The sequence below is a fragment of the Hetaerina americana genome, unplaced genomic scaffold (assembly GCF_022747635.1).
Source record: "Hetaerina americana unplaced genomic scaffold, ioHetAmer1.1.p SCAF_7, whole genome shotgun sequence".
Classification (NCBI taxonomy): Eukaryota; Metazoa; Arthropoda; class Insecta; order Odonata; family Calopterygidae; genus Hetaerina; species Hetaerina americana.
In genome coordinates, this window is record NW_027287316.1 from 75,375,501 (window position 1) to 75,394,339 (window position 18,839).

General features: G+C 37.6%; 1 protein-coding gene across 1 annotated transcript in view; it reads right to left on the bottom strand.

Moving 5' to 3' along the window:
- Position 1: 1 nt before the first annotated feature.
- LOC139696877 (protein ELYS-like) overlaps positions 2 to 18,839 on the bottom strand; it is a gene marked incomplete at its 3' end in the record, with an annotated part of 34,575 nt that continues 15,737 nt past the window's right edge. The window contains exons 10-22 of the mRNA XM_071595757.1: positions 18,233 to 18,434; positions 14,931 to 15,191; positions 13,142 to 13,253; positions 12,582 to 12,745; positions 12,388 to 12,500; positions 12,085 to 12,229; positions 11,647 to 11,855; positions 10,982 to 11,342; positions 9,861 to 9,995; positions 8,851 to 9,025; positions 5,844 to 5,919; positions 5,182 to 5,527; positions 2 to 1,643 (exon numbers count right to left, since the gene is read on the bottom strand). Coding sequence (XP_071451858.1) covers positions 2 to 1,643; positions 5,182 to 5,527; positions 5,844 to 5,919; positions 8,851 to 9,025; positions 9,861 to 9,995; positions 10,982 to 11,342; positions 11,647 to 11,855; positions 12,085 to 12,229; positions 12,388 to 12,500; positions 12,582 to 12,745; positions 13,142 to 13,253; positions 14,931 to 15,191; positions 18,233 to 18,434 — 3,941 coding nt within the window. The remainder of the gene's footprint in view (positions 1,644 to 5,181; positions 5,528 to 5,843; positions 5,920 to 8,850; positions 9,026 to 9,860; positions 9,996 to 10,981; positions 11,343 to 11,646; positions 11,856 to 12,084; positions 12,230 to 12,387; positions 12,501 to 12,581; positions 12,746 to 13,141; positions 13,254 to 14,930; positions 15,192 to 18,232; positions 18,435 to 18,839) is intronic.

An 18,839-nucleotide genomic window follows, 5' to 3' on the forward strand; every position in this document is an offset into this window, starting at 1 on the left:
CTTCATCTCCCTCTTCCTCACCCACCCCCAGTTCGTTGTTCTCCCCCGACTCCTTCTCCCACTTGGTAATCCAAGTCTTCCTTGGATTCTCATTCTCCAACTCCTCCTCCTCCTCCTCCTGACTGCCTGAATGTCCCTCCCCTCTGTTCCCGTCATATCCCTCCATCTCTTCCTCATACTCGTACTCACCCCAGTACTCTTTCTCTTCCTCTGTCTCCCCCAGCATTGGACCCCATGGGGAATCCCCGCCATGTGCCTCCGCAGCCTTGTCTCCAACGCTCTCCCTGCCACTCTGCCCTTCCTCGTCCTCCTCCTCCTCCTCATCCTCCTCTGTGCTACTGATCACGACCACATCATCATCGTCCTCCGGCTCTTCCCCTTCACCCTCACTCTCCTCATCTCGCCTCTCTCCCTGCTCAGCCACTTCAGGGGACAACTCTTCCACACTCTTGCCACTCGCATCAAGTTCCTGATCATCCTCTCCCTTTCCATCACCTTCCGTCTCATCCTCATCTGCTTCCACCCCTCCAGCCTTGGCTTTTGCTTCCTCTTCCGCCACCTCTTGGCTTTTCATGCCCTCTCGGATGTCTTGACCTTCATTTATCTCTCCCATAGCATATTTCTTTTCCTCCTCCTTCTCCACGATGCTGGCCACTTCCTCAACCGTGCTCAATCTGTTCGTACCCTCCTCCACCATCTCATCCAAAGAGGTCTCCCTAGTGTCCAATCTGAACATGCCGTGCTGTTTCTCCACCGTGGCGTTGACATCACCTGCACTGCTCTCATAAATTCCCACCTCTCCCTCACCTCTCTCTCCTTCCACAACTGCCTTTCCTTCAGACTTCATCACCTTTTCCAGAGGCAGAGCCACGAGGGATGGAGGACCATCTGCATCCGCTTCTTCCACCTCATGTATACCTCTTTTCACATCCGCTTCTGTTCTCTCAACCTCTTGTGGGACTTCTGACACCTTTTCTCCTTCCAGTGCAACCTCATCCTCAACCTTTTCTTCTTTTGCTAGATAGTCATCATGGACTGGAATCTCCAGCAATCGTGGTTTGCTTTTGTCTACAATTTCACCAACCTCTACTTCATCTTCCATTAATTCCTCATCAGCAACCTTCTCAGATTCTTCATCCAATGCCACAGCCTCTTGCCTTTCGGGGTCCTTACTTTCCAGGGTTGCAGGCTCCGTGGCCTCTATCCCTTCAATTTCCTGCGGCAGGCCTTCTTCCTCTTCTTCATTTTCTTCCATCTCATCATCAACTTCCTCTTCATCATCCTTGAAGAGCAAGGATGGGCGCAACCTCTTTGACTCCTGGTATGGTGAGCCAAACAGCTTAATATACGAATCAGTCAGAATTATTGTTCCTCTCTTGCCCTCTGCAGGACTGCTGCCTACTCCCTCCTCCTCAACAGTTTCCACATTCTTTGGTTCCTCAAAGCTGTGAAATTCACCACTTTCATCACTGCTTGCTTCAGCCTGCAATTTTCTCTTTAATGGCAACTTCTCATTCACATGGATGCTACTTCTGGTCCTGGGCCCCTTGCGCTCTGTCACTCTCTCCAATTCATCTTCCACAAAGGATTCCCTAACCGTTTTCACTTTCGTGGTGGTTTTTGTAGATGAAACAAACTCTCTCCTGTATTTGAAATGAAAAGAAGAAACAAATTATTTTAAATGAATTCCTGCTTTCAATTCCCGTATTTTCTGGCCCATAAGATGCACCAGAACTACTGAGACACTGTGATTTCCCAGATTAGAATTTATGAAAAAATACTTGGATCGCACAGAAAAGGAACCAAGTATTTTTAATGGAAGATAACAGAATTATTACATTACAAAATTGGCACGTATATCAAAGTTTATTCATCACAGAATTTCAGAAGTACATCAACAGTGCTTGTAAAAAAAAACGTACAGTTATTTTCACTGGAGTTGTCACTTTCCTCATACTTAACGTCATCTTCACTTTTATCTTGCGCACGGCTAATTCCATATTTTGAAAAGACTTTTTGATAACCTCAAATCACAGCTTATAGTTTAAATTCAATACTGTATGGTAATCCTCTCTCTTTAGATCCAATGAGATTATTCTAATTTTAACATTTTATGCAACACTTAGTTTATGTGTGTAAAAGCAGATATGTACACGACAATAAAAGGAATGTATTACACCTTGAGGGACACTCATACTGAGTACCTGTAGACTATGAGTTTACTATGAAAGATACAATGTATGAGCAGATGTTAGTCCAATGTGTATACTTTCACAACAGCACCACATGTAAGATTAAATTAAATGCAGTACATTGTATATATTTAGGATTGTTTAGAGAATTTTTGTAGGAATTACTGAGATGGAAATATAAAAACTCTATTGCTTACTAAAGGCCAAAAACAGTGTTATTGTCAAAATTTTTAACAAAGGCATCTATATTCTATGCAGGAAAAAATGATTACTAGCAAGTATTTTTCCTGGAGAATCAGCATGCGTCTCATTGGACAAAATTATGCCCACATACAATTGGCCCGGAACATTCATGCTGATTTAAGCATATTTTGGAGAATAGAATTTAGGAAATACTGCACTGCAAGAGCCCAAAATGATATGATTAAAACAAGCACGAAGTAAAAAAATTGAAGACTCTCTGCCACGTCATTGAAGCAGGAGGATAGACGTAGACTGGAGGCTTTTGAAATGTGGGTGTGGAGAAGAATGGAGAAGGTGAAATGGGCAGAGAAGAAAACAAATGAGGAAGTACTTGGTATGGTGGGCGAAAAGAGGGGTTTGCTGGGAGAAATCCTATGGAGGCAGGAAAAGTGGATAAAGGGGGTGTTGACCGGCAGTGGGATGTTGAAGACTGTGATAGAGGGTAGAATGTTGGGCAAAAGAGGAAAGGGAAGGAACAGGATAGGGATGTTGGACGGGATGAAGGGAGGAAGAAAGTACTCAGAGATGAAGAGGGACCTGATATAGAGTAGGATGATGGATTTTGTGTTCTGTTAGGAGTAATAAAATGTTTGTTTGGTAGTTGTGTCCATCCAAAAACCTACCTTAACCGGTATATTACCTTTAAAAAAAAAAATATGGATTAAAAATGTGACCTTAGAAGCAAAACTTTGAGGAGTGTAGAAATGAATACGGGAGATGTTTTTTTAGATATTTTAACTCAACGGGAGACAGATGAGGCATAAGATTTTGCATTTGTTGGACTCTAAAGCAAAACATAGTAGGCTACCCAGCACGCCTACTCTCAATCACAGCTGTCCAGCAATTGCGAGTAATTCATAAATGCAAGAGTAATTCTAGCTACAAATTACCAGGCTGGGCATCATATCTGAGGACATAATTTCAGGACATTTCAAATTTTTCCAGGTCGCTTTTTGTGGATATTTAAAATATAGATAAACTTATGGAACCATTACAAATATGTTCATTCAAGGTATCCTACATATAAAAAAAGGATGCTTTGGAAGTTCCTAAAGACTACTATCATACCATGAGAGCTTCCTCTTCTTTTCCCTATATTATCTCTTCCTCCATTTCTTTACGACTTCTGCCTGCCTTTAACCTGTCTAAAAAGCCTTACTTCCTTCCCATTCACGCGACATCCTCCCATCTATCACGGCCTAATTTCCTCCAACCACTTTCTCTGCCTTTTCTTGATTTCCCTCAGTAACTGCCTCCCTTTGCCCATACTATTTAACACCACACCATTTGTCTTTCTCTCTGTCCAAATTATCTTACATGTTGTCTGCCATCCCCACATCAAACCCTCCACAATCTACGCTCTGGTTTATTCCCTCCTGCTTTAATGCTTTAACTTACCTTTCCTACTTATAGAGAATATCATTTTTTTGTTTTCTTGTGGTTAAACCTCATTCCTTACTTCACATTATTCCTCCAAAGAACTCAACTATAACTGCAATCCCTTGGCAGTATGACTTACTATCAATTTATTATTTGCATCACTCATAGACTTACACCTCGCCTCCCACATTTACTCCCAGCTCAAGCCCTTCCCACCCCAGCAGAAATGTTGAAACGGACCGGTGATAACTGGCAACCCTGTCTCACTCCCCAGTTTCTTTTGCCTCAATTCTCCTTCAGCTACCCTTACCTGTGCCAACTGATTCATGAACAAGTTTTGAATAAGTTGCCCATCTCTCACTTAATGGTTCCTCTATCTCACTATCTAATATTCCTGGACCTAAGCTATCCTTATCTATATTCCTTCCCCAACCTAAATTGCCTCACCAAGTGTCTTTACCACAGAGCTCTTCTACATATTCTTTCCACCTTTGCTGTATCTTATCTTTATCTAATGGCAACTTCCTCTTCATCTCTCTTCTGGTAGGTTAAGTTTTTTTTCCTAGTTAAATCCTTACAAACTCCTTACTCCCTGAAATTCCTCCACATGGCAATGCACTGCTCCTTCCCACACAACTCCTTAGCACCATTAGTTTCTCTCCCAAGTTTTACATCTGTATATTCTTCACCCCATTTCCATGTTAATGTTCTTTCATTTTATTCTTTTACCCAACCACTAATAATTAATCCTGTTATCCATGGTTTCCTAATCCTCTTTAGTTTTTTTCTTGTTGTTCAATTCTTTATATCCCAGTTTTAAGAACCATTCATCTTCCCCAACCCTAATCATTCCCCTATGATATAGATACGTATAATATTTTTCTAGGTAGTCATTCATATTTACACTTATTAAAGCTTAAAAAATGCATTTTGAAATTTTCCTACACATCATATTTTTTTTAAATTTTAAATTACATTTAATAACCACTACATTGCATTACAAATTTTTGTTAAATGTAGTGAATGTAAATGTAATCCCAATAAAATATGCCTTTTTCCATTTTTTATGACTCAGTCTATGGATTTGAATATAGATACACCATAATATAAGCATATAAGCATAGTAAATTCATTAGAACAAAGCACAGAAGGAATCTTAAGGTTTATTTCTAATTTGCCCACAGATGAGCTGAATGCATTAATTAGTATTCCCTGAGGATATACATCACTTAAGAGTGGATGAGTTCCTCCATTTGAAGCACTGTGGTCTAATCCCCACACAATAGTGCATGTTAGGATTGTTACCCTATGCAGATGCAAATGAATGCTTTTCCGGTTTCATACTGAGAATGCACAAAATACTAACCTGACAGGAGTTAGCGAAGATTTCTTAGCAGGGCTGGGCTGGATAGAAGGACGTGGGCTGGGCTGGATGGAAGAACGTGGGCTGGGCTGGATGGGAGTGCGTGGGCTAGGCCGGGTCCTTGGGCTTGGCTGCACACGTGTCTTCACGAGTTCCTTGATGGGAGACCTGGAGAGGGGACTCTTTGAGGTCGGCACCTTCAGCTCCCTCTCTGAGCCACTTCTATCGCCTCTGCTATGAGTTGGCCACTGTATGGGTGAGGCCATGGTGGGCGATGGTGTCAACCCAGTTGGCAGCTGGAAGCGGATCAGTCGGCCGAGAGACTGCCCCTCATCTTCCTCGTGGACACCTGTAAGAAAGAGAGATGGCCACACACCACCTAAGTGAAGTAATAGAGGTCATACCGTGAGGCAACCAACGGCTAAAGTCAATCATGGCATCAGGGATGGATGGGTAATTAGGCAGAGGCATGATTTTCAGGGAATGGATGAAGGGTCAAGAGAAATGCAGCATCGGCAAAATCCTACTCCTAACTACCAGGTGTACAACTATCAAACGCGGATTCTTTTCCAAAAAAAAAATTTGGAAAAATGATAAGAGAGCTTGGTATATATTGATGAAGTATAGTAACATCATGAAATTAAGAGAAGAAATTTATTTCTTACCTTCATTCTCCTCCTCTTGGTAATAATCAGTGGCAAAGCTGGGAGACTCAGCTGTCATATCTCTTGTTTTTCGGACCTAAATGGAAGAAGTAATATTAAAATTTAAATCTAATGAATACCAAGACACGCAGCAAAAAAAAGTGAGAGTTATGAAAAAATTAAAATTGACATTCACAAGTTCATTTTCATTTTACCAATAAGAAAAGTCAACTTTTCCAGGTTAATACAAAGGAAATTTTTTTTAAATGATCGCAAAACCGGTATCCCATGGTTCATTTTTTTCTTTCATTTCTTCATCATATTCACACACATGAAATCAGTTCATGTCATGCAATGTGATCATTGCAAATCATGCAATGTCTCAATATCGCACAAGCAGGGAAAAATTCATGAATTCAGTGTTCATGCATTGGTGGCTTGAAAGAAAACTTTCTTTAGTAGACTTAAGCAGGAACACATACGAGGGTGGTTCAATAAGTACATGTGTTAGAACTGAAGAAACCATTTTTTCAAAAACATTTTATTTTTCAACATTAGTCCCCTTTTAGAAAGATACACTTCTCCCAACGTTCCAGCCATTTTTTTTAACCCCTCCAAAAAATAGGATTTGTCGAACTCTCCAAAATACGCCTCTGTCTCGGCGATAACTTCCTCGTTTGAGCTAAATTTTTTTCTCGCGAGCCATTTCTTCATGTTAGGGAATAAGAAAATTCACAGAGAGCCAGATCAGGTGAATACGGGGGGTGCGGCAGCAATTCATAATGTAGTTCATGCAGTTTGGTGGCGACAACTCCGGATCAGCTAGCTGTCCACCGTGAGCAATCGCGGCACCCATCGGGCCAACAATTTTTTCATCGCCAACTTATCATGTAAAATATTAATTGCCGTTCCGGTCGACACACCCACGGCCTCTGCTACTTCACGCACTATTGTTCGTCGATCAGCAAGAATCATGGTGTGGACTTTTTGAATGATTTCCTCAGTAACCACGTCTGCCGGGCGTCCTGGTCACTCCTCATCAAAAACAGATGTTCGCCCACGTTTAAATTTGTTGAACCAATATCTAACTGTGGTCATAGATTCTGAAGTGTCCCCATAAACGACATCCAACTTTGCTTTTATCTCCTTGCATTTCTTCCCATCCAAAAACAAAAAGCAAATTACCGAACGATACTGCTCTTTTTCCATCTTAGCGAAAATCACGAAACACTAATTACTCGAATGGCTGCCAAATCCAAACAAACCTTTAAATCAGTCTGAAATTTCTTTCACCATCATTTGATAGATGGCAGCACACGATGATAACATAAACTTCCCTCAGGAAAGCCCTTTGTCGTCAAACACTACTTACTTAAAACAGTACTTATTGAACCGCCCTCTTATAGGAAAAATTACATGACTTAATCCTTGAAGAAAAAATGTGTTTTTGTTCTCTTTCTGATAGTTTTTTCAGAAATGAAAAATGGAGTATTCCAGCAAAGTAGTCCATGACAATGCATGAAAATATTTTCCATGGTTGTATAATAATGTGCGACTTGAAATCTCAAATAAACATATGAATTAGAAACAAATATTGAAAGAGTCATTCTGCTTCTAATGCTAACTGCCAATACAAATGAGCACAGAAAAACCAGTCACTTGCATCAATTCATCAAGAATTTACAAGGGTCCCTACATTACAAAGCTCCATGGGATAAATGTAGCTGGAATGCACACTCCATTTCTGAAATAGATTTCAAACAATAATTACAAATAAAGTTACTAAGTGACGCCAGCAAACATTTGTGCTGTTCGTACATATCCTGCACGCGTATCCTGTATATGAGTTATGCAAATCCTTTCCAAATTTATGATACCACAGCTTAAACATTTAGAAACATTCTTTTTATAAATCTGAAGAAAATTTAAAATATTTTGGGGCTTAAAACTTGGATTCTCCTAATTGGGAAAACGTTTTCTGTTATTTCAATAAAATAAAACTACTTCACTATTTTCCAAAGCATAGAAACTGTTTTTTCACATTACTGCACAAAGTTATTACACATAACTCTTGAAGACTAATCCAAACCAGTGCTATTTAAAATAAATATTATTTTCTATGATGAATTGAGCGGTGGTTTTCATACATATACATGCAGATCATTTTAAAAGTGATGGGAAATACTTTTTAGGGTAGGTAGATCATGCATTTTTGAGCACTTTTTCTCTATTTTCTTACAGATCCATATGCCCTTAGTTATACTGAATTGGTGCTTATGGCACCCAACAAACTGAATCAAAAACATTTGTTAGTAATCAAAATTATCCTTCATAGCTTCCATTATCATTACAGTTTAAATTTTTTAACATCCATTAAGTAACTACACATCTTCAATATAATCCCACCATTCACAGGGTAAACCCTTAATATTTCCAGATAGAACCAGAAGTTTTCTTCAATTTCTTCAGCCAAAAATCATTTTTCAATCATATCTCTTTCAATTTCAGAGATAGGAAAAGCATTTTCCTTATTAAAGATATGTAGAAAATAATTTCCTTTCCAATGATACCAATTACACAGCTGTGACATGAATAGTGAATGAGAAAAAGATGTTACTAATTGAAATAATTTTCCTTAAAACAGTTTTCGGACAAGCACACACGATTTAATTAAAAATTGCCAATTTTCTACAAAATAAAATTTAATGCGACTGGTTTCAATGTAACTACATTATCTTCATCATCTGATGATGATGTAGTTACATTGAAACCGGTTGTATTAAATTTTATTTTGTGGAAAATTGCCAATTTTTAATTAATCATGATATTCCACCATATCACACTTGAAAAGTCTCTTTTTAAGCACACATGATAAGCACATTTCTGAGTGATTTGAGGAATAACTGAGAAACAGAACCGTACTTAATTGTCCAAGTAGAAAATAGATGAACTTCATGACACATGGAGGCCATAAGTAACAATTAGCATTTGAGTATGTGTTCACGTTATGGACTAGGAAAAAAATAACCTTTAGTATTGAGTGAGGTGTCCTGGGAAGTTTCTCTCTTGGAGGTGTAGAGCCTTCAGTCCCCGTAGAACTATAATCATCATTCAGCAAGCCATCCATGCCATCAGCCTTTCTATTTTTCTTGGGCACAACAGGAGTTAAGAGCAGTTGTAATGCTGATGACCTCAATGAGGTTCTGTAATTAAAAAGTAATATAGAATAATGAACTATCCAAAAGAATAGAATAAAATGAATGAAACCCACCAGTCACCCCAAAATTTCCCCAAGTTTCTTCAGAAAAAACTTCATGCAATCAACTTGTTTTGAAATAAATATAGGTAATCACCAGAAAATACCATGGTGCCTTTTCCGGCCTCTCCCTTAATTATGTAATTCCAGAATGAAAATAGTCAGCCAATGTCCCTAAAATTCACTCTCCTCAGGTGATGTGTTACTTCCTTACTTTTTTAGGCATTTTGGTTACACTAAAACCCTGGATTGTGACAATTTAAGATATAAACATGACATCATCATCAAAAGAACATAACCTTTTCTCAACACACTAATTTCGTAATTTTACCTTTGGTATTTGGGTAGAAGAGCAAATTAAAAGATAAAATCACTTCAAATAGATATCATTACCAAAGCACTCTTTGTTCTTACATTAATGACGTTAAAGGTGCTATGACAAATGAGTTCATTTTAAGGAAATATCACAAAATCCAAACATGCCATACAACAAGCGCCAGTAGTGACATTACATGTTTAAGCAAATCTCACTATCAGCAAAACCAATGAAATTTCCACGGTAAAACGAAAAACACCTTAATGCTCCATATTAACCAGTTCTACCTACGTTCACAAACATTTAATCAGAGATAACACACTTATTACATTTTAAGAATGGCCATCATATAAAGTGCATGCATGTACACTTGCAATAATAGAAGGAATTGATTTTTCCAAGGCATGTGAACATTCTTCAAGAGAAATTTCATATATTATAGAATAGAGAAAACTTTGATACTCACTCATCATTTTCAATAGGCGATGATGTTGTGGGAGCCTGTGAACTTGAAGATGTACAGGGTCGCTTGCTAGGAGTACCATCTTCCAAATTGCTGAGAGATTTCATTTGTGATGGGAATATTAGCGGTTGGCCATCACTACGGAAGGACAACAAGATGCGTGTCAAAACAAGTTAAGAAAAGATTCACCAATAAATTAAGCAGAGCATTATGCAATATATAATGACTGACTAATGCTCAGGATTGCAATGAACAACAAAGAAGAGAACTCCAATAGCAGGAACCAAAAAGTAAAGTCATTTGAGTCTTGTTCGAAATCACTGCCCATATAAATCCAATCTGCCATGCATGTGTCACTGCAATAGTCATACACAACGCTTTCACCTATGACCAACCATAACTATTTTCTGTGTACATGAGGCAATTAGTAGTTAATCAAAAACTCAACAAGCTCATCATACATACAACTGAGATCAAAATTCATAATATGCACGTGAAGAAGTTTACAAAATACAGTACAAAGGCTATCGGCCAGCATAATTAAAACCTTCTAGATACATGAAATTTTCAGCACTACTTTTTTTCCCATTTTCCACATTTTGCAATACTAAGGCCAGGTTTTATAATGTCTGGTTAACCTGAATGTTGACTTTAACCCCTAGTTTAGGCCAAAACCTAGTTTTATGACTCGGTTTTTTAGTTTAAAATCATCTTTAAACAGCCCAATAAAGGATGGACCATGTAACCACAGTTACAATATCCATATTCGCTAATAAGTGATAAGTCAACTTATTTCTTTATAAAATTGGATTTTTCATTTTTCTCAAAGTTGGGTTAACATTCATATTAACTGATGACTGAATTTAACAAGACTGTACACATTAAGGCCTTAATGGTGGTTGTTTTAATATGAAGTTTTAAAACAAAGCACACATGTGAGTACCACAAAAAATATTAATGTAAAATGCATAGCTTATTACTTAACATTCAGAATGTGTGAAAAATTTATCAAATTCTACCATGCCTGGACATTAATGATCAATATTTGATTACTGGCCAGCATGTATCTGCATTGACAGTGAATCATGGCTTTAGCCTTTTATTTAATCCAAACTCTAACATACCCATTTCTGCTTCTGGGCAGAGATGGTGCTACTGGAGTGCAGATGAACGGTATCAGGTCGACAGAAGACCGAGCAGGTGAATTGAACAGGTTCTTTGCAGTGAGCTGAGATGTCTCACTGCCTTCCTCATCCTCCCTCTTCCTCTTTGATCTTGAAGACTGCATCGAAAGAGGAGGCTGGGGAGTGCGAAGGGAGGGTCGAGGGGTGGGTGGCATCAGTGGGGGAAGGGGTGGGGGGTTCCAAGTCTCACGGGCTTTGTTCAACATGGTGCCGATTAGGGTGGACTTGGTCCTTACGGACATAGCTGATGGGTCTAACTTAGCTCGGTTGATGACAACAGACAGAGGGATCGGCTTCGGCACTGAAAAATCAAGACAATATTCCAGTTAAATAAAGTTCGAGTGCCATATAAACGTTAAGTCCAACTAAGGTTGCCCCAGATCTTTTAGACTGAACACAGCATTCTGCCAAATTTGAAGGGCTTACTTAATATTCCCAGATTTAAGCAGGCTGGCATTTATAAAAGATTGTATACCAAGAACCTCCACAAATTAAGTCTCCAAAGGTATCAATCATTCAAAATGAGACAACTGAAATTTTCTTTCATCTTCACCATTATGACGTGAATTTTTCAAGATTTAGTACCAAGCATATTGATTGCTTACCTTCCCTCCAGCTGCGAATGTTAGCAGCATGACGAGCACAATAGGCGGCAAGATGCCTCGTAACGGGTGGCATTGCCGAGGCATATCCACTCACAATCGCGTCTCTAACAGTCTTCATTTTCCTGCGAGTGGTATCAATTGCACCTCGTGGAAATTCGTTTTTCTTAGATGGTCTCTCCTTGTCATTTATGCTTAATGCCTCAATAAATCTTTAAAGAGGAGATAAATCATAAGAAATTACAAAAAATGCACATCTTATATATAGTAAGAATACAAAAATAATAATAAATTTTCATAATTATCAATCAAATCATGAAAGTCATCATCAAAATCACTGCTAACTTTAGTGTCATTTACATTACTAAATCAGTTGATGCTAATTAGACTTATTTTAAGGTATATCTTAAAGAGATTAAATATGTACGCATCAAAACTTACCTTGATCTCTGAAGATAGTACATAACAAGCATTTCATGAGCTTTCGCATCCTTCTGTGAGGTAAGAAATGAGACTAGACCCTCCTCTTCAGGTGGAGTCAGAGAGTTCTGTAGGACCCACCTCAGCTCTTTCAGATCCCCACAACCTAAATCAAGTGATACAAAACAAACCCACGCTTAGTCTTCCTTATCAAAGGTGTGATTACATTCATCGCAATTATCTCTGCGTTGACTTTGCAACAAGTCAATAATGCACTATTTAATCTAACACGCTTACAAATGACTTTTATAAAATCATACAAACCATCAAAGAAGTGTTGAAGGAGTTCATGTGAATTCTGATTATTTCTATGCTTTCTCTGGTAATTGAATGCCTCATGAACCAGACCGTTTTCAAGCAGGAGGGTGAGGTTGAGCCTGTGAAAGGTAACAGATGTGAGAAATTTGATGAAAACATAATACTAAATTACAGCATCAATATTGCATCTCATAACTTACTTGAGATCTTCAAGCCCACCCAATGGAGGCTGTCGCACTCTTACATACTTCAAAGCCTTTTGAGGCTCTCCTTGACTAAGAAATGCTCTCACAACACATCGATGCTGCCAAAGTTTAATATCTTGTGGGCATATCAATGGTTCCAGAAACATGTTGATAGCACTCTACAGAAATTATGAAAAAGGAACAAACATTAGACCTTCAATCCCGGGTTCCAGTCCATATAAACTTACCTATGATAATATATTTGCTACAGTTATGGATTTACCAATTTTTCCAAATGGAAATTTTAGAGAGGATAAGTTTTCAGAGCACACAGATTCAAACAATAAATTAACAGTATTAGCATCAAAGGGTGTACTCAGAATAGAAGTCAATTACGTTCCACTAATATTAGTGTGCGAATACATATGACTGCATCCCACTTTCTGATATAGACCTATTACTGAAACTGGCATTACACACTCCTCATCTCAATCAGGGGCTGAATTGTACACATGTTCATTGATCGCTTACAACCACTAATAAACTTACTTATGAAATGCAAATGAAAACCTTACCTCAAAATCTTTGTGATCCAACAACCAGAAAGCTTGTGTAAGTTTGATGATGCTGGGACTCAGTGAAAATGCAGATGGAAATTTTATCAGCTGACTTATTGACGAAGCATACCTATTGAACACAGATATTTAGAATTAATACAGGGTAATAAGAACCTGGATAATTTTACAAGCAATACACTTAAAACATAAATACAGCTTTCAAGCAAAACTTATGGAATACTTGAATAAAAATATTTTCTTGAACTGATTAAAAAGAAGGAAATGAAGTTGATATTCATGCAATGCTATTTGCAAACAGTTAATATTCACTTTAATATGTGACTAACAATTCGGAAAATATACCCTTTTAAAATTCTCTAACTTGCCTTATTTCATTTACAAGATTATTTAGGCAACAACTTGGATCAAGACCTGCGTCCAATGAATCTTTATCATTGTTAATGCATCACGCAGAGTGAAATCCAATTTTCATACCCTTGGAAAATTCATTTTCCCAGTTTACTAATCCTCATCATAATGGCATATAAATATTTATACTCTTGAAATACTCAAATTCAATTAATAAATAATAAACAAAACTGATCATAAATAAACATGGATACAGAAATTGAAATAACCTTCATATAGACCCAGATACATACAATAATTAATGTTGTCCTTTGTAAACATATTTGATACTCATGTAAATTCTCGCTTAGCCCAGAAAAAAGTTAAAAACATGTTTTTTTGCGGCCATGTTATATTGCGGGGCCTTTATGCTGTAAGAATCATATGAAATATTATCGTTACTATAAATTCTATCGCTAGAACTGAACTCTAGTTCTCTATTTTACTTCATGGTGGTTCTATATACTTTTTAAACTTCTATGCACTCATTTCAAGTGATTGAAAAAAGCCACTTCTTGTTTAATGAAAAAGAATCACAATCCTTAAAAAACAATAACAGAATGTACATTGCCTAGTCTTGCGGCAAAATGTGGCATCTTTTCTTTAATGAAAAAACTACAAATCGGTAGGCTTGTAGCTCTGCAAGACTGCAATCATCTCTTCAATATTTCTTCAAATACATCATCCTTGAAAATATTTTATGCATATTTGTCTTTAAATAAGGGGGCAGCTTTTCTTGATACCATTTTCTAATTTTCCAAAATTTTACTATCAAGTTCAATGTTGAAATTGGCATATAAAGTTCCTTAGCCACAGATACAATTGTGCCAATGTATGATGTCTACTAATTTCAAATTGAACCGTATACTAAAAATGACCAAGGGTCATTTTGTGAGCATCAAATACTGCAATGATACATCACGCAGTAGGTAGTAACATCTGTGTATTCCATACCAATTCAATGGCTTAAATCCTGAGCACATTTATAGGTAGCCGAGTACAGTACAGACTTAGAAAGATAGAATGAGCTACTTAATAAGAAAAGCAAACAATCTTCGAAATAGGATAAATAGAGGTAGGAGGCTTTGGCAGTAGGCAACTTGTTTTCCACAATTAGGCCAAAATAATCATATTTTCATTTTCACTTTCATTCCACACAGTATTACATGGCTAACTGCCCCTTATTAAATGTGCAATCACAGTGAAAGATTAAAATTTTGGTGCTTAAAATGATCAATGTCTCTGTAATAATGCAATCATGCAGTTCCAAAATAATAAAAATCACAAAAAAATCAGAGGTAATCAACTACAATGTTTAGGCATTGCATTGATATTAGCTATTGCAAGTTGATACACATTCACTTCTGAGACATTAATGGCAAAGCAGTGAAATAACAACCTTTCATTATCCAGGAGTGCAGCAAGGTCCAAGAAGAGGTAAATGACAAGGCAATGCTTATCTTCCACAGGGAGTCCATCAAGTAAGTATGTGCGAAGTAGTGCTTGGAGTGATGGAGGAGGATAGGAACCAGATGTGTCACTGCCAGATATTCTCCACGTTTCCTGCGTCAAACGCACCCCACATGCTTGCACTGCCCCATCGATGAATAGGATGTCCGATACATTGGACACTCCAGGTATACTTCTCAACACCTTGCGCCTATAAAAAAGTTACAGGGTATCAAATTATAAGCACCATCTCAATAGGTACATAGGTTCCTGGATTTTTCCCTGAAATACCCATTGTCCCTGCAATGAATGAAAGCAATTGACAAAATTAAAAAAGGAACCACAGCATACAAAAGTTACCCAGAACAACTTTTTTCACTCTTCCTTCATAATCTACTATTAATTATGTTGATATTCAGGTGTAAAAATATTTCTTCAGATTAAATCAACCAATAGAAATAATTTATTGAACTCAATCTTCTAACAATAGTATCAGAAAATTAGTAATATATCGACATATCAGTATAATTTAGTCGTCCTCAATTTAAAAAACAAACAAGAGAAAAAAATAAGTATGGGTGCAATGAAAGCATTATCATTTAAACATAATAAGGTCACAAATTAGTCAAGGTTCACTGGTGCACTGAGAGGTGCTCTGAACACACAATATTTGGAAGCCTTTCCCTTTTTTGGGACAGGAACTTACACTTCCTCCCTAAATCTTGCCGTCAAATTCCTCCTGCATAAATGCTAGCAATTGGCCCACAAAAACACTTCCTTCAACTTTTACCCTTCAGTAGTTTCATTGGAATTTTCTACTCCTTAGCCTTATTTAATTTAAATTCACTTCATAACATTCCTATTTCACAATCAAGTATGCCTGGACCAAAGTATCCTCATCTACATCATATTCTCTCTCTATGTCTTAGCTTGCTGGCCTAATATCTTTACCATATACAACAACCATGTACTCTTTCCATCTCTCTTCAGTATTTCTGGTTTCATTAATCATATTTCCTGATACACCTTTGAAAGTCTGTACAAACTGTTACTTCTTGGTTCCTGACAGTGCTTTGACCATCCTCTTCTGTACACTAATTTCACCCTTCGTTTATAAACTTTCTATATCTTCAGACTGCCTTGCACTGCACTTCTTTCACCCAATGATTACCATCACATTATTATTTATCTCTGTACTGTCTTCTAACTAATCCTATGTTTACAATATTCCATTTCATCCTCTTTCCTCTTTTCCCAAACATCTCATCCAGAATTCATGATTTCCTCATCCTTATCTTAATTACAGTTCCTGTAGTTCTGTTTACCGCTAACAATATCCCTTTTTTGATATGTTCCCTTTCTATCTTCTATTGTTCCCATTTCTGCCCTTGGACATGATTTTCTCTATTGTCTGGATACCTCCTTTCTTTTCATCCAGGTTAATGCTTCTACATTCAATTTCCTCAACTGTCCTCCCTGATTTATTCATTTTTTTTATGGGAGGCGACCGACAGCTAAGGTCATTTGCACCATTAGGGATGGATGGGAAAGGAATGGTGGAGAGAAACCAGGAGCACCCACAATTATTTCCTCTAATTGATTGTATACCCTCAATAGAAATAGTATTAAAATTTTGATGGCTCTCTTAAATAAAACTTCATACATAACAGAATCCATTTGAAAGAAAATCATTCGCCTTGACTGGGATTCCTCGAACCCAAATCCCTCAATATCCGGTTGAGTGCTTTAGCCACTTAAGCTATCGAGGCGTCCTCTTAACTCTGAAATTTTGGGAGCTTTTAAAGGAACAAGATGTTGCAACGAAATACCGTACATACAATGTCACAGGCATTCTTAGTTGTGCGCAATGCACCACAGTCCACAAGGTTAAAGCCAACTTTAAACACTTATACGGTTTATACCTTGACAAATTTCCAAAGAAAACTCGTGGACTGTGGCACGTCACACACGACTACGAATGCCGGTGACATTGTATGTACAGTATTTCGTCACAACAACTTGTTCCTTTAAAAGCCCCAAAATTTCAGAGTTGAAGAGGACACCTCGATAGCTTAACTGGCTAAAGCACTCGACCGGATATTGAGGGATCTGGGTTCGAATCCCAGTCAAGGCGAATGATTTTTACACTCTGAAAATGTTGCATTGAAATGCACATAAGCGGATGACTACATTAAAAGTTACCGTTGCGGGGTCTCCCGCAGTTTCTTTGGAAATTTGACAATCCATTTGATTAATTAACTGAGGTAGTATTAAGGGACGTAACCAACAGCTATGCCATTGGGGATAGGTGGGATTTTTATATCAAGAGAATGGTGGTGAAAAACCCAGCATTGGCATTAGCCTACTCTTAACAAAATGGAGATCAAGTGCTAGTATACTGGTTTCTCACCCCAAACGCCCAGGTTTGAATGCTGATGGTGGTTCAGAAATTTTCAATGGTGTCTCGATCCCTATATGGACTCCACGTGGAGAGAATTCTAAGCTCAGTATGTATTAAAAAACCCATTGGTTAGATGGGTGCTGAAACTATCGGTTAGATGGGTGCTGAAACTGTGAACCCCTTCGCCATTCATACTATACTCAAATAAGTAATTTTTTCATTCTACTACCCACTATCAATGGTGACTATCTTCCTCTTAAAATGACATTAATCCTCCAATAATATAAGCTTAACTGCTAAAATCAATCCATCAAATGAAAAAGAGCAGGTTATTTTCCACAAAATTTATTGATTTGCTACTACACATTTCAGTTTGATATAGCATCCTTGAAAAGGGACCTGATGTAGAGTAGGATATTGTGTTTTGCTAGGAGTCACAAAATATTTATTTAGGAGCTGTGCCCATCCAAAAACCTAACTTAACAGGTAGATTACCTAATAATAATAATAGCATCATTGGTCACTCTTATTAATCCTTAGTTACTCCAAAATAACCAATTCCATTTGAGCTACAACTTACTTTCATGCCCATAACACACTTATATACACACATTTATATTATTATAAATGTGTATCACAGTGAAACCCCTTGTACCAAATCCAATTAATCCTGTGGAAAAGTTTCTTTTTCATTTGATGGATTTACAAAACTTCCATGAAGTGACACCTGTAAGTTTTATGCTTACATCAAGGTTTTTCCCAGGATTGATGAGTAGGAAGGGAATCAATCAAGATAGGACATAAAGAGGCATTAAGTTATACCATTACTTCCACTTTTTACATCAACAGACCTTTCTTCATAAATTGCAGTCAGAACTTTTGCTGGATACGGTATTCGAGGGGCTCCGATGTTGGAGGCCTCAATTTCAGCTGCAGCCGAGTCCTCATCCGCCAGCTCAGGAAGGAGACCAACATAGCAAAACCACTGCACCACCTGTATGTGGAGGGCCAGGATACCAAGGACTTCACACCACTGCTCAATTTCTTTCAGCTCTGGAAAAATGAAAAGGTGAATTTTTAGATCACATAGCAGTCAGCTTTCAGAGTATTTTTTTCATTTTAGTGTGCATTGTTTATTTGGAGTTTTGAACATAAAGCAATGAGTGGCTCAGATTAAAACTTTGACATAACCAGGTAGACAGTATAAAAGAAATAAATACATCAAAATTATTACTTTAATCATTCATTATTGACCAATAATAAACAAATCAAATATAAGACATTCATAACTGAATAGATAAGTGAACAAAAAAACATCAAGGCAACTATGAAAATCAACCAGTTTCATAAAGTTTGAAAGCAATTATTTCCATGAACATGGTCAGGAAAAATTTCTTTCCCTTAATCAACCAGGTGTGAAATTCTTGACCCAGGAAAAATCCTATATTTTTGTAACAC